At 40.5% G+C, this 23,396-nt stretch overlaps 1 protein-coding gene and 1 long non-coding RNA gene across 2 annotated transcripts in view; one reads left to right on the top strand and one right to left on the bottom strand.

The window, feature by feature from the left end:
• LOC125645277 (uncharacterized) overlaps positions 1 to 2,883 on the top strand; it is a 344,743-nt gene extending 341,860 nt beyond the window's left edge. The window contains exon 6 of the long non-coding RNA XR_012664599.1: positions 644 to 2,883. This is a non-coding gene — a long non-coding RNA (uncharacterized LOC125645277). The remainder of the gene's footprint in view (positions 1 to 643) is intronic.
• Positions 2,884 to 6,728: 3,845 nt separating this feature from the next.
• DYNLRB2 (dynein light chain roadblock-type 2) lies at positions 6,729 to 17,140 on the bottom strand. Its single transcript, XM_048816865.2, has 4 exons — positions 17,013 to 17,140; positions 16,334 to 16,409; positions 9,327 to 9,494; positions 6,729 to 7,202 (listed from the first exon to the last, which is right to left on the bottom strand). The coding sequence occupies exons 1-4, from the start codon at positions 17,013 to 17,015 to the stop codon at positions 7,159 to 7,161; spliced, it is 291 nt and encodes a 96-aa protein (XP_048672822.1). The 5' UTR covers positions 17,016 to 17,140; the 3' UTR covers positions 6,729 to 7,158.
• Positions 17,141 to 23,396: the final 6,256 nt, after the last annotated feature.

The raw sequence follows: 23,396 nt of genomic DNA, 5'->3' as shown, positions 1-23,396 counted from the left end.
CTAGTGCTGCTAATAGTGTCCAGCATATTTGCTGATGTGGTTGCCCATCTGACAAATGTACGTTGTCCTTTTGCTTAGAGGAATGTAGTAGTAGGAATAATTTTACCAGACCCTGGAGTTTCATGTCCACTTTTTGAAAAGTTGCTCTGGCTGGTTTGAACGTAGATTGCCATGTTTTGTATCCATCTTCTTCATTGACTTAACTATGGACTTCATAGGCACCAAAATAAGTGGAGCATCTGCTGCTCCTGTTAACTTGATCCCGAGTAAGGAGTGCAGGATTCAGCCCAGCTGTTCTACAGTGCTTTTAAATGTAAAGCACTATAAAAGTGCTATTTATTACTATTAAATATACACCATATTTTCGTAAAATTTGTAACCCACAACTTCCTATTTCATCATTTTTGCTGGCTTCTCTACAAAGATTTCTGCCCCCACTCCCCATGATCACGTCTAAACAATACATCTTGTTTAGTCTGTAAACTGCTGCTTTATGCTCATCTTCAGTGATGAATGGAATGGCCTACTAAAGTCTACCTCTAGAATATAGAAGAATGAGGATGTACCTAGGAGAGTTTTCTGACACAAGAGATATAGACTCTGGACTATGAGTGTGATTTTCCCCCCCTCTCATTTACATAAGGGTGTGGAGAGGCAGAGTGGCCTCCCTCCAGGCTGGAGTGTGAGGGATCACTACACCTGGGTGCTGAATCGACGCTCTGCATCACCCTGTCAATGGAGGAGATGGACCCAGAAGGGGAGTTGCCGGGACTACCATCTGCTGTGTACCCTGAGGACCTGTGGATTCCAGAGATACCAACCCCCAGGGAAGTAAGAAGTAGCCCAGGGCAGCCGATGACTGTCTGGCTGTGTGGCTGACTGCTTCTAGGTCAGTGTGTTGCAGCTGGATCCCTGCTGACCCAGTGGTGGACCACTCTGCCCTGGACTGGGAAGTGGTGGAGTTGGGTGGGCCTGCATTGCCCTACCCCGGCCATCCCACCGCTGTGGTGACTGACTCCCCACATAGGCAAGGAGGCCTGTGTGAATCTACCATCCGGCAACCTAGGATGCTAGACTGTGTGGGTGCTCACCCCTTCTGGAGCCCCTAGACTGGGTGCTCATCCCAACTTGAACCCTGAACTGAGTGTTTGTTGGCTGCCTTAGCCAGAAGGCTTAGGCTAGAGCCTGCCTCCTGCTCTACCCATCCAATGGGCTAGAGCTTCAGACTGTGTGTGTCTGCTGGCTGCATTGGCCCACAAGCTGAGGCTAAAGCCTGTTCCTGGCTCTGCCCCACCCAAAAAGCTAGACCCCCCAGACTGTCTGTGTGGTAGCTGGCTGTCTTGGCCAGGAGGCTTAGGCTACAGCCTGCTCTCTGCTCAGCCCCGCCGAAAGGCCTAGAGCTTCAAACTGTTAAGTATTGACAGCTGCAGCTGAAAGAACAGGAGTACTTGTGGCACCTTAGAGACTAACAAATTTATTAGAGCATAAGCTTTTGTGGGCTACAGCCCACTTCATCGGATGCAAAGAATGGAACATATACTAAGAAGATATATACACACACACACAGAAGGTGGAAGTTGCCATACAAACTGTAAGAGGCTAATTAATTAAGATGAACTATTATCAGCAGGAGAAAAAAACTTTTGTAGTGATAATCAAGCTGAGGGGCTGGGAGCTAAAGGCTCCACAGTGCTCTACCCTGCCCAGGGTGGGACCATGAGCACCCGACTATTATTTCTTGTTTGCCTACGTTAGATGGGTCCAGACCTATAGACTACTTACAACTCAGCCCCGCCAGTGCGACCTGAGCCCGAGGGTTACTGCCCAATACAAGAGGCAGAGTGGCCTCCCTCCCCACCAGTAAACTGAGAAAATTCTATTGAAATCAATGGTGCAGAACCATGGCAAGAGAAAGGTGAATCAGGCCAAATGCTGATTTTCTTTGAAAAATATCCATGGTATGATTCAAGCGAGGCTCCAAATAATCAAAAGTGAAGTGTGAAACACCCAATGCACTCTCTCAGGAGTATTTGTCACCCTTGCTCCCAAGGCCACTGCAAAGTCATACAATTGAGCCTTGTTGTTGTGACCTAAATCTCTCTAGTAACCAATATTACTGTGTGTTTTAATTTGTCCAGGAAAAGGGAAAAAATTATTGTAATACTGTTGACTCCTCTAATTTGACAGCTTGAGATTCAAAAAATTATTTTGCAGCTCAGGTAATACTAATCTCTCGTAAACAGAACGTAATAAAAGGGCAACCACCACTATATTATAGTCTGTTGTTTTCTAAGGGGCCAGTCCAGCAGCTATATTTGCTGTTAGGGACTACTGATGCACATAATAGAGGCAAGAGTTGTCCCTGAATTAGAAAGCCTAAATTTACTGAAAATGCTATGTAACATTTAAACCATGTGCATAACTCTTGGAAGTAATAGTGTCTAATTGCATTTTATTAAGCTGGCCTTTTCAAGTTCATTATCATTAATTATGATCAGACAATGTTCCTTCATTCAGGGAATCTGGTGTTGTCTAAATAGCTCACCTTCTTAGGTGAAATGTACAGCAGGATGTGGTATGAGAACACTATACATAGCTGATGTTAAAAGCAAGCTCTCTGAAGAGTTCTAATTGGTGTGCTTATAGAGAGAGACTTCAGCACACATGAACATTCTTTTACTGGGATTTAGACTGGGGAGTATTCTTAACACATGACAAAAAACAAAGATCTGAAACTTTAGTCACTGGCACTGAAATATTATTGAGGTAGGGGAATTCCAATTTGTTTTTGGTGCTTTCTATATGATCTATGAACACACTAAATTCTGTTAGCAAATATGGGACACTTTAGCCTGCTTTGACTGAATATTTAATACCCTCCTTTACACTAATAAATACCTTTTAAAAATCTTCTGTAGCATAAAGATGCACTGTTTTTGTTTTGGCAAGAGGGGTGACTTGTAAATTGCCACAGATTTGCAGAGGTGACAAATCAGATGACAATCAATTAGATTATGTACTTTTTGTCACTTGTAGGGAGTTTGTGAATCATTCTTTCATCCATTCCTAAAGAGTTCCAACAATGCTTTACTCATGTTAAACCAGATCTACCTAAAATTCAGAAAGGTTGAGCTGAAAGTACATTTGAAAAACGTGTGACTTGAATATTTCTGCATACAGAATGTAATGTACACTAACCCATTAAGTGCATATCTCATCCTGCTGAATTACACATGCCCATAGCCCTCTTTGTAACAAACTACAATATGCAAATTATTGATCAAAGATGTTCATCCTTTCTGTGCACTAAACTGAATCTGGCTTAAAATCTGGCTAAGTGACAGATAAGCAAAACATGAAGCGGCTAAACAACTGGCTTGCATTATTACTGTAAATGGGACAGACGACTGGCACTAGCTGGTGTCACAAGAGAGCTTATACATTTGTCAAAAATAAATGTTGAGGCAAAGCCAAAATGTTTACTGTATTTTTAAAGTGGGAGGATGATCCGGTGACAGATTTCTAGTGCAATTACACTAGTTTATTTTTATCATTCCAAACATGTGACGTTGATATCATTTTGTCAAATGGATGTTGGAACCCTAGAGTGATTGTTGCTCAGAGAGAAGCAGCATTTTGATAAACTCAGAACATGCTAGTTTAGTCCATCAGCCAATGATTATCCATAAAATTAGTCTTTTAAAGAGTACTATGGATGTGTCCCTGAAATTATCTTTTTCTCCTGGTTAAATGTTATCAGGATTCTAAATCCAATTGGCTGGTAGAGATTACACTGGTGGTTGTATCACATAAACAGCAACTTCACCATAGCCTGAGCAGTCTTATACAGTTTTGTACAGTAATTTTAAAATTACTTTCTCATTCTTTGATTCTGCTTTTCCTCCTATTACTGCCCACCTTTGTTCAGATGAATCTGCTGACAGCAGATTCCATTGAGATTATGCATACTCACACATTTTTTTATTTTTTTTTCCTGTTGAAAAACCACAGCTATACAGTAGCTCTCCTAATACAAAATAGAAATAAAAATGGCAGGATATTTCATTATATATTTATATTCTGTAATGAGGATGTTGCTAATACTGCACATACTTGCACAGCATGTAAGGAGCCTTGGTAAAGACTCTAGAGCAGGGGTGGCCAACCTGAGCCTGAGAAGGAGCCAGAACTTACTAATGTACATTTCCAAAGAGTCACAGTAATAGGTCAGCAGCCCCTGCCCCCCCATCACCCCCCCAAGCCTCCCAACCCCACCAATCAGCGCTTCCCCCTCAGGATCAGAGGGAAACATGCTAGCTAACCCTCACCACTTTTCTTACTCTAGACAAACCTTTGAAGGCTAAAGCTGAGGTGGGCCTGGCCCATGCGTCCCTTTGGAAATCATATAAGAACAGCCATACTGGGTCAGACTAAAAGTCCATCTAGCCCAGTATCCGGTCTTCTGACCGTGGCCAACGCCAGGTGCCCCAGAGGGAATGAACAGAACAGGCAACCAAGTGATCCTCCCTCCCCGCACCTCCCGATCAACTGTTTTGTGGCATGCAGGAGGCTTGGAAGGGGAGTGGGAGGAGTGAGGGCATAGCAGGCTCAGGGGAGGGGGTGGGAAGGCATGGAGTGGGGACAGGGCCTGTGGCAGAGCCAGGAGTTGAGCAGTGAGCACCCTCCAGCACATTGGAAAGTTGGCTCTTGTAGCTCCAGCCTTGGAGTCTGTGCCTATAAAAGGAGCCACATGTTAACTTCTGAAGAGTTGCATGTGGCTCCGGAGCCACAGGTTGCCCACCCCTGCTCTAGAGTACCCCAGGGAACAGAACTCAGCCTGCAGTTTCACTGCAATTGTCACTGGTTACACTGCCAAGAGTGGACCAGATTTTGCCCTCAGATCTGCATCCATGACTTGCAGGGCTTCTAGACAAGTTGTGATGGGAATGAATTTGTGGGCATTTGGACATTTGAAGATTGCATAAAATGACTTATAAGCCATTACTGCACATTAAAGCCCCTTTTCGGCAATTAAGTCTGTGTTTACATTTGAACATGGGCTTAAGTCTAATTTCAACTGGCCTTAAATCCGTGCTTAAATTTAACTTTGAACTTAAGTACACTATTGAATAGGGATGAACTTAACCCCTTCAAGTGCTTTGATAAATTGGGACCCAAACCAAAGTGATCATCAGTTGCTTCAAGAATATCAGATTAAAGTCTGGAAAAGAAATTTACACACACAAAAGAAAGATAAAAATGAAGAATAAATATTGCCATGTAGAAAGCTTTTCTCTTTGCATGACTGTACTGCTGTGTCTGACTGAAGGACATTTTTCATGGCTCTGGAAGGTTTTAAGAGGTGATGCCATCTATGATATTTTTGACAAGTTAGAAAATATTACACAGTGAGGAGGACTAACTTCAGCAGTTTGCTGGAGTAATATAATGCAAAACCAATATATTGGATATTAATTTAGTAATTTGTTAACAAAAGAGAAAATTAATCTAAAATAGACATTAAATAGTAAGAATGGGGCTAAATCTCCTCCCTTCAACACTGCTGTGACTGTCAATTTCAGTAGAATTAGTCCAGATGCTAACTAGAGTAAGTGAAAGGAAAGCCAGACACACTGACTTTGACTTGTACACGGGATATCCCCCAAAATACCAAAGTATTTTTTTATGAATAAAAGTTAGACATTTGGCAATGACGGGTTTGCTGTTAAAAAGCATTAGTACCCCAGAACTGGTGAAGCTGATAAATGAAAAACTTTGTTTTGATACAGTATGGCCATATTTGTCAACATTCACAAATGAACGGTTGTCATTTTAAATAATTTAGAACCAATAATTTAGAAGAAAGACCATAGGTTGTAGGTAGTGTTTTCTTGTACAGCACAGAGTACATTAATGTTCAAACATATGCTCTGCTTTATTTTACTTCAGTATGTAAAGATATTGATTTGCTGTATTTATTTCCATGTAATGGTCCTTTTTATGACAGCCATTCATATTATCAACTGTCACCCAGCAAGTAGATATTATACTGTGGCTGTACCATCAATAACCATTCCTTGGGCTTCTATTATTCCCAAGCAACTGGGTTCATTTTCTCCCTGGGTCTCTTTAGCCAGGCTTCCTACCACTTATTTTTTCTTCCCCCAATTTCCAGATTGTACTGCCCTATGATGAAATATCAGCATAAAACTGTTCTTGACCTAGTGATGCTGGAAAAGTTTCAACTTTAAAATTAAAGAATCATTAGTAATGTGAAAATCTACGTACACGTTAAGTGTCTGATTTAAAGCAACGTTCTGAACAGGTTTCCAGTTTTGGACAGAGCTGCAAGATCTGTGGCAGTGCTGCAAAATGTCCTGGAAGAAATGGCTCAGTGTGTTCAGTACATGCTGGATCTGAAGGTGTACACATCTGAGTGTTTTATCAAGAGTTTTGATTTTACTTAGAGGCACTATTTAGAATGGCCAGTAAACACAAATTAACAACAGTTTTGCATTAATTTAAGGTGGAAGGGCCCTTCTCTCCATCTGGACCTTTCTTCAGCATTAGCTTTAAAATATTTAACTAAAGCTGTTGTGATTCGTTTGTTCATTAGAAACTGAAGGGCACTTAAGACAGCATAAGGTGGAAGTAAATCTAATTCTTTAGAATGATCAAAATGCAGAAGTTACAGAGGCAGAACACAGTCCTCTTTACTCCAATGGAACTGAGAGGAGTAACACTATTTAATCCTGTATTCTTGAGTTTACATGGGCACAGTTACAAGTACATACACAAGTTACTAATTTAAATGAAATGTGATTCCTGCTTTAAAAAAAAAAATCTGAACTTGTGATGTAAAAGAGAATTCTTTCGTTACAAGAATTAGCCAGAAAATCCATTAACAAAAGTTTTTTAAACATTTTGTTCTATTGTGGCTCTTCTGAGTATTTATCTACACATACAATGTTGTTTTGCTCAAGCATAAGTTAAAGTACAGCTACAACTGAGAATATTAGCTTGGAAAAGTTTCAGCAATGACAAGTTACATACATTAAGTAAGAACTCAGTGGTATGTTTAAAATTAAATATCAATAAAGGATTATTACTTTAAAAAGTACAGCTGCATCAGTGTCTCAAAATATTGTTGCAGCAAATCTATTCACATGGATTCTGAATAACAATCAGAAGATACTCCTTATCTGTGAAGAGATACAAGAATATTTTAATCAAAATCATCGAGAAAAGAGAACATTTAAGTTAAAATATTACAGAAATATTAACGTCTACTGGTTTACTAGTAGTTTGCCCTGATTGATTTCTTTATTTCTGTTAAGATAGGAATAAATCAAACTTTTGCATTTAAACCCTAAAACATGCTTGACAAAAATGATTTCAGTCTTTTACTATTAACTGTCAACTAATTGCTATCACTTAAAGTAATAGGGCCCGATTCTGCTAATATTGGTTTTACACAAATGTAACTGCATTGTCTTCACTGGAGTTATTTATGATTTCTAGTAGGAACAGTGAGATCAGTGGCATCAGTGCAGCCACTTTGCACTGTGCTGCTGGTGGAATCTGATGACAGAATCAGTATATCTGGCATTGTAAGGATTACTTCAGTGAAAGGGTATTATGGTGGGACAAGTATAGTGAATCCAATGCCACCTCCCTCCCTACTGACATTAGGGGCATAGTTGGGTCTTCTTGATACCCTACACATTCTCATCTGATATTTTTTTACCCATTGGAGTTGTTGGCAGCCAGCATAATATATGATGGGGTACAGTCTAGCACGCCCCCAAAAATCACAGCACCTTTGCACTCCCCGTCCTGGCTGCCTCAATTTGTAGTGTATGCTCCTTGGCCATAGCTAAGAATCTGGCCCCTTATCCATATTAATTAGGGGAAACAACCCAAAGCAAATACAAAATATTTGTACTTAAGATGAACAAGACAAATACATAAGTTTCTCTTATTGACAAGTAAGTAATTCAATCGTAATTGTTATATTAATGGTGCTAATACCACCTGTCTGATCCATTACCTACTATATTGTAAAAGAAACCCTCTAATGAGCAATGAGAAGCTTGGTACATACAGTACAGTATCAAGTGAAAAATCTGTTCTTAGAAACAACAATCGATGGATGATCATTAGTTGTTTATTTGGTATTTGTTGTGAAAAAAAGTGAACACGTTTGCCATGTTTACTAAAAGCTTATTAGCTCCAACAAGAGTGTTGAAAATAAGATGTATGAGGTGACTGTCCCATTCTACTGAGCATTGGTGAAGCTTCCACTATAGTACTGTGTCCAGTTCAGAGCACCACAGCTTAGAAAGATGTGAACAAATTGAAGAAAGTCCAGGAGAAAGAAAAAAAATGATAAATTGTTTAGAAAATCTGACCTACGAGGCAAGGTTAAAATTGGTCATGTTTAGGCGTGAGCAAAGAAGACTGAGGGGAGAACTGATAAGTCTTCAAAATGTGTTAAAGGTTGTTATAAAGGGAAGAATCAGTGATATTTATCCATGTCCACTGAAGATAGGACAGAAGTAATGGGCTTAATTTGCAGCCAGGGAGATTTAGGTTAGCTACTAGGAAAAACTATATAATTATAAGGGTAGTTAAGCTCTGGAATAGACTTCCAAGGGAGGTTTGGGAATCCCAGTCAGTGGAGGTTTTTAAGAACAGGTTGGACAAACAGTTGTTAGGGATACTTGGTCCAGCCTAAGTGCAGGAGGCTAGACTTAATGACTTCTTAAGGTCCCTTCCAGCACTACATTTCTGTAAGATCTGGTCTTCTCTTCTTGCCTCAAGTCTTGTATACTATAATTCTTATGCATCAAGATGCTAGTGTAGCTGTCTATGTAGACAATAGAAGTGAACAATATTGTGTGCATCCTATCCAAATGTAAAGGACTTAGAGCAAAAGCAAGACGTTATGTCTTATATTTTTGTTTTCATATATTATATACATGTTCTACAGTAGCTTTGTGCATTGAGAAACACACAACATTTTAACAATATTTTAGGAATAGAAATCTTAAATTACCTGGAAAAACAACAAGGAGCACTTGTGGCACTTTAGAGACTAACATTTATTTGGGCATAAACTTTTGTGGGCTAAAACCCACTTCATCAGATGCATGGAGTGGAAAATACAGAAGGAAGTATTTTCCACTCCATGCATCTGATGAAATAGGTTTTAGCCCACAAAAGCTTATGCCCAAATAAATTTGTTAGTCTCTAAGGTGCCACAAGTACTCCTCATTGTTTTTGCTGATACAGACTAACACGGCTACCACTCTGAAATAAATTACCTGGGGCTACCATGATTTCATGTTTCTTTGATCTGATCCGAAGAAAAGTTAGATCGTTCTGAGGATCTATATCTCTCACTGTGCTCCTCGCTTTCATTGTGAGCTGATGAAGAAGACCTGCATATTGTACTGTTGTAGAGTTATCTAGGGTTGTTCTGATTGGAATTCCTGCAAACAAACAGGCACATTAAAGCAATTTTATTATTAAAATCTTTTACTGTCTGTCACATTAACAAAGCGGCAAACAGAACAAGATAGATTTTTTTCCATTATATTTTAGGTTTTATACTGGAAAGGAAAAACAACTACATTGCTTAATACTAATATATAAGGCTACAATTTTTTTTTTTTTACAGAGGTTGCGGAAGTCACAGAATCTGTGACTTCCAACGACCTCTGTGAATTTAGCCCCAGCGGCCTGCGGTGGTGGGGAACTGCGGGGTACCTCTGCTGCCTGGTGGGGGGTACCCGAGAGCTCTGAGCAATGCGGGCATCAGGGGGACCCTGAAAGCTCCCGGTCGCTGTGGACAGTGCCCCCCTACCCCCGGGAGCTCAGAGAGGGACCCTGCAGCTGCCCAGCCTCTGTGGGACTGTGTGGACCCCGCAGTTGAGCTCCCTGTTTTGTCATGGACACTGGCTTCATGATTTTTTTTTTTTTTTTTGCCTGTGACCTGTCCCTGACTGACTAAAAATAACTGTGACAAAATATTAGCTTTACTAATATATACAGCCAAATTTCTAAAAGGATCTCTGAACCTGAAGTCAATGGCAGTAGGATGTCTAGGAGCTTCTGAAAAATCTCACTAGGTGTCTGTCTACATCTTTAGACACCAAAATACCTTTAAAAATCTAGCTTGTAGTACTTACAAGTTTCATTGATTCATCTGTTTAAGATTACATTAAATGTTGCTGCTTTTTACATATTTCCACTATGTGTATTTTAAATACAACCATCTAATAATCATTTTAGCCAACTGTATTTAGTAAGCATTTTACATGTTTAATGATGGAATATGATTATAAATTTCGAATCTCTGTCAAATACCAAAGGAGACTATTGTAAAATGGTGTATTTGCATTTGGTGAGCATATTGCACCTTCTAGAACAGCTCTTTTAAAATTGCAATACAACATGCTGATAATAGATAGTCCACATTATATGGATCCAAAATATGATGAATGGTTGACAATATATGGATCCAGGCTTCTACTAAAAGTCTGGCAATGTAACATCAACATCCATTTTGATGAATTAACTGTAATCTTCTGTCAAATAATAATTTCCATATTGATAGACTATGCAGTCAGAACAAAAGATTACAATTCTTTACAATTATGGTTTAACTGCAAAACTCAAAACTATTAGGGCTTAATATTTTTGCTTCACTTATAAAAAGCTACCTTGCTTTTGGACTGATTACAGAGGCACGACGTTACAAGCCCGTGAGACAATATTCCCTATTTACACACTGATGATGGTACAGCTCCTAAATAATGGGTAGAATTTTGCATATCCCAATGCCACAAAACATTTTGACATTGTAAATAATCTAGAAAGGAGCAACTAAAATTTAAGAGGCAGGAGTGATTGATTTGAGGAAAGATTAAAAATATGAACATTGTAAATTTTGGCTAAAAAAGTACTGAAGGAATACAACAACTTTCAAATATATTTGAAGGGCAATATATGAAGAAAGAAGTGAAATACAAAAGGGAATAATGGGATGAAAGTGATCAAGGGAACACGGAGAACAACTATTTGGAAAAAGTTCCTAAGAACTTAAACTATTCCATAATCTCTTTAGAAAAGCATTATTTGAGCAACTTAAACCCAAAATGCTCTCAATTTTTGATTATCCTGTTCAAGGATAATCGTTCACTGCAAGGGGATACAACCGGATGACCTAATAAATATATTCTGTCTCTCATATCTATGAAACCTTAGTATGTTGAAACTGAACTCAGGCAAATTTGGAAATAGGGATTTAATAAGGACAAAGACAGGTGCTCCCAGGCACTACATTAGTGAGAGAACATCTGCATAATCACATATTGTCACTTAATAATCACAACAGTCACTTTAAAAGCAGCAATGGATAAAAATATCAAGTTTATATGATCTCGAAACCCAATGACCATTCCAACAAACTCAGCATCTTTAATAAAATCTGTCAGCCTCTAAAGGTGTAAATAAAGTGAAATGTCTGGCCACAAATAACTTGAAAATTAATGGTTGACATTAGTGACTTCCCTAGATTAAAAGGAACTGAGGCTCAGTTTGTGGGACAAACTGGAAATTAACAGAGAAACCAACAAGGCAGACAATTTTTAAACTAGTGATCTTATATGTGTGAAAGACAGAATCAATCTGGAAACATTTTCAATTCAAACAATTGAATACAGCTCTATCAGGTGTAACAAACTGTACTCTTTTCTTAAATTAACTCTACTACATATTATTTTAACAGGATGTTCAATATTATGTGCTTGTTTCAGGAATTTTATCACCATTTTATTTACATTGTTAACCACTTTAAAAAAAGGATTAAAACAGTTTGTTTAAATATAGACACTTTAATCTCTTTAGAAAAATGTAGACACCTGGCAAAAATAAAATAAAAAATAAAGTGGCTATTGGACCACCAATTCAAATTGGCCTTCTGACTTCAAATACTGACATCTTTAAAATAAATATACAGTCATTTTTCATGTCCCTGGATGGAAAGGAACAGGTTTTCAAACAAGTTAGTCACACAAATATTTGAAAATCTGTTCCTTTCCATCCAGGGACATGAAAAATGACTGTATATTTATTTTAAAGAAGTACATTTAATTTGTGTGGGCAAATTTTCAGGTAACTGTACATGCAAATGGTGATTCTGGACAGTTGGGGAACCAGTTACACAAATCAGGCATGCAGTCACGCATCTGACTTTCTTGAAAGGCAGTGGCCTGGTCACTCTAGCTTTCTCGTATCTTGGATATGCCCACGGTTTAAGAGCAAGTTTCTTATATTTGTCCCCAGTATAAGTGGATGCAACATCTCTGAAGCAAATGCACATGTCCTAGAAGATCCTTGACTGACTTGGCCTGAAAAGATTCTAGAGGGAGGTGAGGAGATGGCAGTTGGAACAGAACACAGGGAGGACCTCCTGCTCAGCTGTCAGGGCCCCAGTGGGTCAAACCAGACATATAAAATGTTCTGACCTGCCTGTGCAAGGAAACGGAGGCTCAAGAACAGAAATCTGATGACGATTGTACTCTGTTCATCTTTAAAGATACTACAACCAGGATAACCTCTAAACAGTGACATAAGAGCCTGCCTAAAAGTGTAAAAAGAAAAGGAGTACTTGTGGCACCTTAGAGACTAACCAATTTATTTGAGCATAAGCTTTCGTGAGCTACAGCTCACTTCATCGGATGCATACTATGGAAAGTGTAGAAGATCTTATTATATACACACACAAAGCATGAAAAAATACCTCCTCCCACCTCACTCTCCTGCTGGTAATAGCTTATCTAAAGTGATCACTCTCCTTACAATGTGTATGATAATCAAGTTGGGCCATTTCTTGACATCTGATTTGTGACCATTTACTCTTTTATGTAGAGACTGTCCAGTTTGACCAATGTACATGGCAGAGGGGCATTGCTGGCACATGATGGCATATATCACATTGGTGGATGTGCAGGTGAACGAGCCTCTGATAGTGTGGCTGATGTGATTAGGCCCTGTGATGGTGTCCCCTGAATAGATATGTGGGCACAGTTGGCAACGGGCTTTGTTGCAAGGATAGATTCCTGGGTTAGTGGTTCTGTTGTGTGGTATGTGGCTGCTGATGAGTATTTGCTTCAGGTTGGGGGGCTGTCTGTAGGCAAGGACTGGCCTGTCTCCCAAGATTTGTGAGAGTGTTTGGTCATCCTTCAGGATAGGTTGTAGATCCTTAATAATGCGTTGGAGGGGTTTTAGTTGGGGGCTGAAGGTGACGGCTAGTGGCGTTCTGTTATTTTCTTTGTTAGGCCTGTCCTGTAGTAGGTGACTTCTGGGAACTCTTCTGGCTCTATCAATCTGTTTCTTCACTTCCGCAGGTGGGTATTGTAGTTGTAAGAATGCTTGATAGAGATCTTGTAGGTGTTTGTCTCTGTCTGAGGGGTTGGAGCAAATGCGGTTGTATCGTAGAGCTTGGCTGTAGACAATGGATCGTGTGGTGTGGTCCGGCTTTCACAAATCAGATGTCAAGAATTATAACATTCATAAACCAGTCGGAGAACACTTCAATCTCTCTGGTCACGCGATTACAGACATGAAAGTCGCTATTTTACAACAAAAAAACTTCAAATCCAGACTCCAGCGAGAAACTGCTGAATTGGAATTCATTTGCAAATTGGATACAATTAACTTAGGCTTGAATAGAGACTGGGAGTGGCTTAATCATTATGCAAGGTAGCCTATTTCCCCTTGTTTTTTCCTAAACACCCCCCCCCCCAGACGTTCTTGTTAAACCCTGGATTTGTGCTGGAAATGGCCCACCTTGATTATCATACACAATGTAAGGAGAGTGGTCCCTTTGGATAAGCTATTACCAGCAGGAGAGTGAGTTTGTGTGTGCGCGGGGGGGGGGGGGGGGTGAGAAAACCTGGATTTGTGTTGGAAATGGCCCACCTTGATTATCATACACATTGTAAGGAGAGTGATCACTTTAGATAAGCTATTACCAGCAGGAGAGTGGGGTGGGAGGAGGTATTTTTTCATGCTGTGTGTGTGTATATAATAAGATCTTCTACACTTTCCATAGTATGCATCCGATGAAGTGAGCTGTAGCTCACGAAAGCTTATGCTCAGATAAATTGATTAGTCTTTAAGGTGCCACAAGTACTCCTTTTCTTTTTTCGAATACAGACTAACACGGCTGTTACTCTGAAACCTGCCTAAAAGTGTAGGTGAAGATGGAGGTGCATTAGCAGATCTGTGAGAGAAAGCATATTGTACTTTTATTATGTCAATGAACCCGTGCTGAGAAATGTGCTTTCTTTCATGCAAACAAGTGTCACAATATTTAAAAAGACAAAGTAGAAACTCAAATTTCCATAATCTGAATAAAGAAAACATTCTTCCTCTAAAAATTTAAGACAACAAAAATGAGAAAAATATTGTTTGCATAAAGTAGGCAACATTTTAAGCATCACTGCTCTTGACATTAACAAAGTTTTAAAAATACTGGAGTTATTTTCCTATTCAAATATTACAGATCGATGTTTCATTTGTTCTTCTACAAGAAGAAAAAACTAAAACAATCAATTAGCAATCTCCAAATTCCAAACACTGATCAGTGATTCTTCCATCACCATTTAAATGGTTGGTTTTGTCCATAGTTTAAGTGTACAAATTAGTCACGGCATAATTGCTCACTGGACCAAGTCACATACTATTATTTTTAAACAATTGTTCTAAAACCAAGTTGTACCATCAAGCGAGTAAACAACAGTTAATAGAAAGACACAAATATGAATGGGCACAATACAATTCTTCAATTACTGTTAATGTCAGTGCACAAATTTCTCTTTTGACCTGCAACAGCTTTTCTGTGACCCGGTGAACCATTTTTAACCTGGCCAGGCATGTAAATTAATTATCTAGACTTACCAACCTCTGAAAGAACACTTATAATTCCCTCTTGGTTTTTCTCCCTTCTGTTGTTGAACTGCTACTAGGACAACAGATAGATACTGGGTTTATTTGGATTGTGAAAGTGATAAGGGATTGTCAGAGCTTTACCACAATATATGCAACTATTTAATGCAGTGTTTTTACTGGGGGGAAGAGGGGAGAGGAGAGATTAGAATAAAAATATTCTGGGTCAGAACCTTGGCCCCACAAACAGGCTTAAGTGAACAACTGGGGATTCCTCCAGGAGCACAGGACTGACATATTTGACTACATGCCACGCCCCATTCATCCCAACTTGCAGCCCTCTACTTAAGGGTTATGGCCAAAGGCCAGGTGGCATAACACAGAAGTCACTATTTCCACCAAATCCCTGATGACCCCAGGAGACACTTGAAGACCTCTGAAATGGCTGAAGTTAGAGCAGCCCGGAGGCTGTTGCCCAGCAGGCTAAGCCTAAATTTTGGCTGTGGGATATTTTTCTCCCAGTGTTTTTGTTTTTTTTCTGTGGGGGTGGGGGAGAATGGGGAGAAAGTGAGTTTCTAGTCGAATTGGTATGAAACAGAGGAATGATTCTAGGAGGGGCTGTATACTCCTCTTCACCTTCTGAGCTATGCAAAGGGTCAACCATCCAGTACTGTAAGTCTGGCCTTTCAACTCTACATCATATGGTTGAATTTTGCTAACCCACATTTGGCTAAACAGCACACTTTAAAAAGCCATGTAAAAATAGTGATCTCTGACCAACTCTCAGCAAGACTTAATGGCAGATGCTGTAGCAAGGTCTCAGACTATAATTATTAAATTTCTCAGATCTGAAGAAAAGATCTGTGCAAGCTCGAAAGCTTCTCCAATAAAAGCTACTATCTTACCCACCTCATCTCTCTAATATCCTGCGACCAACACAGCAATAACAACGCATATATTAATATTTACTAGCAGACTACAAAGTATTATAAAAATAGAACTACAGTTGACAAAAACAACAAAATGTGATGCATTTTTAACAATTGTTTCTCCACTTAATTCCTAATTCACAAAATTCCAGAATTTGCCATGTTTCTACCTTTCAGTATCTTGAATTAAAGAAGCTGCAGCATATTAAAAATATAAGGTCAGATTTACAGAACTGTGTGCATTTTTGCTGCACAAATCAAGGTCTGCATGCATCAGTTTTGAGTGTGCATTTTTGAAAGTTTAACCTATAATGATTACATTTTTGCAAAATATTGTAAAGTGGTTACATTGTTTAATAACACAGGATATATTGCAATGATGTAAGTGGTTACATCCAGTGCCTCTATGAAGTTTATTTTTGGATTTATAAATGCAGTATATTTACCTTCTGCATTTACAACAATAGTTCCAATAACCCCTTTGTGTGCCTGAATCCTCTTTAGCGTTTCCTCTACTTCTGCCTATAAAAAAAAAAAATGAAATCACAGAAGTAAAGAAAATTAACAGTCTTATACTCAGCTGTGTCCCAGCCCTCTCATCAAAATGTGTGTATGTGAAGGTATCCCTCCCCGCCCCTCATTTACACCCATGTAACTCTACTGAGGACTGACTATGCCTCTTGGTTTTCATCCCTGCAGAAAAGTGCTGCTTGCCAAAACAGGAGGACCTGCCCAGCAGCATTTACCTAGGCAGCGGCTAGAGAGGAGCAGGCAGGCAGCATCCCACTGCAGGTGCCCTTCAGGGGCAATGGCATCCGAAAGGGGCTCTAGTTTGGCAGAGGGGTCAGGTACCACAGACTCAGTGGGGCTTTCCTCACCGACAGGAAGGGGATCTAGGAGTGCACGCCCCATGGGGAAATGGAGAAAAAAGACCGCTCCGCGCTGTGTAACAGTGTGTGTGCCGATGGCCGCTGTACCCCGCAAAGTGCTGCCTAGTGACCCCCTCCCCCCCGTGCGCTGCCCAGCGCCCCCCCACAGTGCTGCTCAGTGCCTCCCACGCCCCCTGAAACTGCGGCTGCCCAGCGCCCCCCATGCACCGCTCCCCCCGGGGGGAGGCCCCGTTACCATGGCCAGGGACGCGCAGGAGGAGTCACCAGCGTGAGACCTAGACTCCCTCCTCGCAACGGTTGCTATGGGGCTGGCCCGGAAGTGCGGCTGGGAGCGGAAGTGGGGGAGCTGCGGGGTGGAGGAGGAACAGCCCCGCCCCCTGCCCGCCCCGCGCCAACCCGCTCCCAGGCTAGCGCCAGAGGCGGGGCTCTGGCATGTCCCTGGCAACCCGCCCCCCTTCCCCCAACAAACCCCATTACTCCAAACACAAACCAGGATCAGGATGTCCGCAAACAAACCCAGCCACATAACAAAACAAACACACCCAACCAACTCAGAGAAAAGTCCCCCCCCAACCCAAACAAAAACCACCCCCAGCATCCTCCCAAACAAACACCACCCCCAGCACCCTCCCAAAGAAACCCAACCAACCATCAAAACAAACAAACCCAACCAAAAACCACCCCCAGCACCCTCCCAAACAAACCCAACCAAAAACCACCCCCAGCACCCTCCCAAAGAAACCCAACCAACCATCAAAACAAACAAACCCAACCAAAAACCACCCCCAGCACCCTCCCAAACAAACACCACCCCCAGCACCCTCCCAAAGAAACCCAACCAACCATCAAAACAAACAAACCCAACCAAAAACCACCCCCAGCACCCTCCCAAACAAACCCAACCAACCATCAAAACAAACAAACCCAACCAAAAACCACCCCCAGCACCCTCCCAAACAAACCCAACCAAAAACCACCCCCAGCACCCTCCGAAACAAACCCAACCAACCATCAAAACAAACAAACCCAACCAAAAACCACCCCCAGCACCCTCCCAAACAAACCCAACCAAAAACCACCCCCAGCACCCTCCGAAACAAACCCAACCAACCATCAAAACAAACAAACCCAACCAAAAACCACCCCCAGCACCCTCCCAAACAAACCCAACAAATACCACCACCAAAAACCCAGTACAGAACAACAAAATCAACCCTTTCCCCACCATCCATTCCGAAAAACCAACCAAGCAAAAGCAGAACAATCAAACCAAATAAAAAAACCAACCCACCAAAAAAAGTTTGTTGCTATTCTGCAGTTGGTGGGTCCTTTATTTAAGTCTACTTCATTTTGAAACTTATTAGTGAGTGAATTAAAATAACACCTGTGTATAGTGCTGTTGTATTAGCTAGGACAGCCCCACATGTTGAAGTTATAATTTTAATTTCCCCAAATATGGGGCCATATTTTGGTCTCTTACACCAGCGTAGATCAGGATAATCAGATTGATGGAGTTGCTGTGGATTTACACTCGTGTAATTGATTTCTGGATATGCACAGGACTGGGTTCTTTGGAGTGACTGGAGTTATGTCTGACAGTAGGATATGCATTTTATTTGTAAACAAAAAGAATTAATTTTTCTGCAAAATGTTTAATTCAGACCTGCCAACTATGAAATCTGCAAAGATGCACCCAGTTTTCACATAATAGAAAGTACAACGTTCTGAATCCTTGGAATTGAGATATCCCTTCAAAGATTTCCCCATTTTTAAACAATTGGAAACACCGGTGCATGATTATTGAATCTAACTGGAACATCTGGCTGGCAACTTTTTATTAGCACAGTTCTGTAGATGTTTTTGAATGAGAAGGTATGTATTACATTTCCTGGGTCTAATGCTGCAAAACCTTATTTTCAGGAATGATCCTTTCTCACGCAGTCCCATTGCAGTCAATGGGGGTTGAAGGATCACATCCTATGTGTAAGATACTAATGGGCTTTCATAGGAAATTCTCTGCCCAGTGCCCATCCCAAATAACTGGGATTCAGTTGCAGAGATCTATGGAGGTAAGAATAAGGAATCCTCCAGTTTAGCTGCTACTCCATCTTCAATCGCCCTTGAATCCCTCCCTGCATGGGTATGGACTGTCTTTTTAAACTCTTTTTAAAACTATCAAATATTTCTTTGTAGGGAATCCTGCAAATGGAACTAACGTGACAGTAAGTGAGCAGCAGGTTTAATTGCAGAAGCATAATTTATGCCCAGCATTACAGTTTAAAATACACACCCTTTTGGAGGTAACATTTTCTGTGTCACTACGTAGTTCAAACCCCAAATTTTAGGTTTTTAATCTAGATATATAAAAACAAAAGATCTAGCTTCCGGATTACTTTTTAAATCATATTGAAAACAGCTTTTAAAAATGTCTACACTCCCCTGCTACTCAGTGATATATGTGCCATTCCACAGTATTGTAGTTACACCTGAAAACCAGGAACTGTCCGCAAACTAGGACTCCAACCTTGCAAATGCTTGCCCAAGTGCAATGGGGCATACAAACCCCACACCAGGCAGAAAGGGGTTAAAGAGCAACTAAGAGTTTAGGCAGCCCTGCACCTGCACAGCATGTCAGGCTTGGAGGAGGAGCCTTAAAAGGGAAACCCCCTTATTAGTGGGAAGGAGTATAAATCTCTCATTCTCAGCTCCCAGAGGAAGAGTGTGGTTGAGGATAAAGAGTGGTTGTAGGTAGCTAGACCTTCTTGAGCAGAACGTGAGCCACCCCTGAATAGCTACCTTAGGACTTCTGTCAAACTTGAGCTGTAGCCTAGAGGGCAGGAGGCTGATTGTGAAACAGAAAGTCTGTTACTAAACTTTTACTTTTGTTAGTTTGGTTTTTCTTTCTCAAACATCTTGCAGACTCCCTCTCTCAATCCAGGAAATGTTTGGGACTGTGAGGGTTTTTTTTTTGGTTTTCTTTTGTTTGCTTCTGATACTGGGAATGGCCTAGAGACAGGCTGAGGGAGGAAGCAAGGGGGCTGAGGAGGCAGCTCTTAACTGCTTGCTACAGGTTCCCTGGCCTAGACCCACAGGGCATATGGAGGTCCTCCACAGGCTCACAGACAAATAGATAGGACTACTAAGTCCTTAGCCTGTCTGAAGATCTGGTGTGAGGTTGCAGGACTGTTGTTGCATTGGACCCTTTTTTACCTTAGGAGGGGTGGGATTGAATGTGATCAGTTGGAGGGCTGAGTCACAAGACAAACGTGAACCATCTGGATGGCCATTTGGTGTGGGGAGGGCAAGAGAGAGGAAGACCCTACAATTCTGTGCCCAGCTTTGAGGGGGCACGCTGGCTGAGTCACTCTGTCACACCATGTGAGTAACTTTCAGTATTGCCCACCCTAAACATTCAAAAATCATGAGATTGTGGGTTGTTTTTATTTGTTTTTTGTTATTAAGATACTTGGTCTCTTTATTTGATCTCTAACTTTTGCCCCGTAGGGAGCACTTGTGTCACATTTGCAGGCTTTTCTCTGTGACCATATGGTCCAGAAACTTTATATTCTTTAAAAAAGCTGCAGTTCTCATGTAATCCTATGTTCCCAGGAGGCAGGGCTTTATGTAAAACACTGTGTATTGTGAGATGACTCATGACAAATGTACAAGACGTGGTAACATAAGTAACCCTATTGAAGGCAGGTCACTCAGGTGCATATGAGTTTGCAGGATTTAGAAATGAAAGTGATTAGTTGAGCTTATTTTCCAAACTGAGCTTAAAAAAAAAGGGGGAGGGGGGGAACGGACACAATCTATATGTTGAAAAGTAAACAAGTGTTTTAAAATAAACACTCTATTTTAATACTTAGGTACACCAGTATCGGGGTGAGGATTGTCCCCTATCCTTGGTGTGAATAACCCTGTCCTTTCAGAAGATCCATCCCTGGGGTGAAATATTTTCTCCATTGAAGTGATAAAACTCCAGTTGACTTCCATGGGGGCCAGGAATTCACCATCAGGCTTGGATTTTCTGCAGTATGGTGACCTCCTTCCCTCTGGACAGAAGAATATAGAAGAAATTCATAATGGGAATTTTTCAATATAATTACCCTGGCATTAAACTGGAATAATGCAAAAGTGAATCAGGCCTTAAAAATCTAGATATTGCTTTGATTTTATTTAAATCACTGCGGATGGGAATTGTTAGTATGGCTGAGAACACAAAGATGGTAGAATCTGACTGGAGGTTTTTGTATGTGTTGAATACAAAAGTGTTCAATTTTCACGTTGTTTTGGTATTGTGCATTCTAGAACAGCGTGTTTATTTTTACAAAGTGAAAGCAAGGTCATGACCTTGACATTTGAACTCCGGTGGTCCAGAATAGTAACAGAGAATGCCCTCAAAGGACAAACACTCACATGAAGAAAGGAAGAATGGTTTTATATTTCTGATCACCATTGTCCTCGAACATCTGAAAAGGATGTGCACTTGTGATGGAGTGGGTTTGCTAGGTATGACATACCCAGATGGGTTGTGTAAAATGGTATTGAAAGCATGAAGTGGGGGTGAATTTCTTCAAGTGTAAGAAAGCAAAAAAGCAAATTAATAGTCATGTGTGTCATGGGATATGCAGAATGCTTGGGAATATAGCTTAGAAATCAGGCATGTGCGCTGTGCCTACTTTAGGATCAAAGACTGGAGGGGGAATCTCTCACCAAGTTTGGTGAAATTCTTTGTTTTAATGATCATATGCATAAGTTTGCTTTTGGGAATAATATGTGAAGACTGTGCATGTGTGGCACAGTAAAATGAATTACATGGTAGCAAACATCAGCTTAGATAAGATATGCAAAACAGTAAAGACTCCAGTGCTGCAAGACTAATTCTCATTCCTGATGGACCCAAAACTTCCTGCAGAAATTGAACAAAGCCCCATAAGCCACAAGAGCCCTTGTTAGCAGATCCAGTTGGAGAATCAGTGGTATTATAGATGGGGCCAGGTTTTTAAAGGTATTTAATTATCTAGTAGGATTTTCCAAATCATCTAGGTGCCTAAAACTCATTGATTTCAAAAGATGTTAGGTGCTTAGATACGTTAGGAGTCTAACGGAATTTTCAAAATAGCATTAATCTGGCCTAGGGTTTTAATTGCATCCTCATCTCTAGAGGTGTGCTTGACAAGTCTGGCTTGAAATACATCAGTTAGACACTATATAGACAACCTTATGTTGGGCAGTGGCAGAACAATAGGACATTAAGTGGTTAGAGCTTCACCATCCTGTTAATATCACTAAGTTCACTATATATAATCATGAACTTCAGTGTCCACTTCCAAGCTATCACCATCTGTAGCTCAGTTTCCTTTAGCCTCTCCCATTCACCTAGAAGAAAGTATGCACAAAGATATCTCCAGTGAATTCTGGCTTTTCAAATGAAGAGAGATTATTTTACCTGGGCACAGAAACTAACTCTTAAAGTTTCAATTTTTTTCTTGGATCTTGGTTTCTTAACTAAATACTTACTAGAGGAATTCGGTGGAATCTGTAAAACTCCCCCACATGGGCACAGAGGTCCATGCTGGCAGATCTGCTTGCAGGATTGGGGCCTGTTAGCACAAGAACTGGGTGAATCCCTCATAAAACTGACTGTAGATATTAATTTGGATTTGAAAACCAAATTGCTTTGTGTACATGCCTTTCTTTTACTCATTCCCAGTGAATAGTCTAGCAGACATAAAGATTTTGTCTCTCAGATGCTCTAAATGTAAATTTTAAATGCAAAGATGAAATTATGGTGTTTTGGTTATACACATCTCCAATCGGAGAACAACCAATATCCTGTGTGTTTCTTAACAGTGGGAATAATATATATATATATATATATATATATATATATATATATATATATATTTTAACTTCCCTAGCCAACAAAATCTGGATAAGTAAGACTAAGGAATACAGGTGAGGATTTCATAGCCTGTTGACAGGCAAATTACAAGAGTTAAAATCCATCAAGGTATTCATTACAAATTATTTGCCCAGCTCTAGGCCTCTGATTTTGGTCTTTATTGCTACCAGCTGAACTTGATCCAGAGACCCACAGCCGAGAATCCCATTATCTGTCTCCTGAGTAATAACTTGGGCGTTAAAAGTGCCTGTGCATGAAACTCTGCCTGAAAGGAGCCTCAGAAAAAAAAACCCCCAAAACCCCCCTGCCTTAAAGTTCTAGAAGAGTGATCTGAATGAATTGTTGCTGTTAGGTAACTACACGAGATTCAACAATGTATTTCACAGATTCGCTATGGATATAAAACTCCCGTGGAGAGGTCTGAGCTCATGTGCTTTAATTCACTTTAAGAATGATTAGATTTCTCCCCCCCCCCCCCCCCCTTTCAATATCTAGGTTTATGCTAGCAGGGTGAGGATGCAGAGTGATCTGACTAAAAACAGATTCTAAAACATAAGTGTGATTCACCTTACCTGATTATATGTGCCAGTAACTTTTATACAAACAGGCTTGCAGGCAATCCATGTTCCTCAACTTTTTTTATTCACTGGTGTTCTTATTTTCATGTAAATATTACATTCTGCTCTCATAGCCGGAAATACATAATTAAAG

The sequence above is a fragment of the Caretta caretta genome, chromosome 12 (genome assembly GCF_965140235.1).
Source record: "Caretta caretta isolate rCarCar2 chromosome 12, rCarCar1.hap1, whole genome shotgun sequence".
Taxonomy (NCBI): Eukaryota; Metazoa; Chordata; order Testudines; family Cheloniidae; genus Caretta; species Caretta caretta.
This window is presented reverse-complemented; position numbering and strand designations above follow the sequence as displayed.

Excerpts from the sequence above, each read along its gene's own strand:
- DYNLRB2 (XM_048816865.2), bottom strand. Across the intron at positions 9,495-16,333 it reads TATTGTTGTAAATGCAGAAG|GAATTCCAATCAGAACAACC; the intron begins GTAAATATACTG and ends GTTTGTTTGCAG. Across the intron at positions 7,203-9,326 it reads TGAAATCATGGTAGCCCCAG|ATAAGGAGTATCTTCTGATT; the intron begins GTAATTTATTTC and ends ATCTCTTCACAG.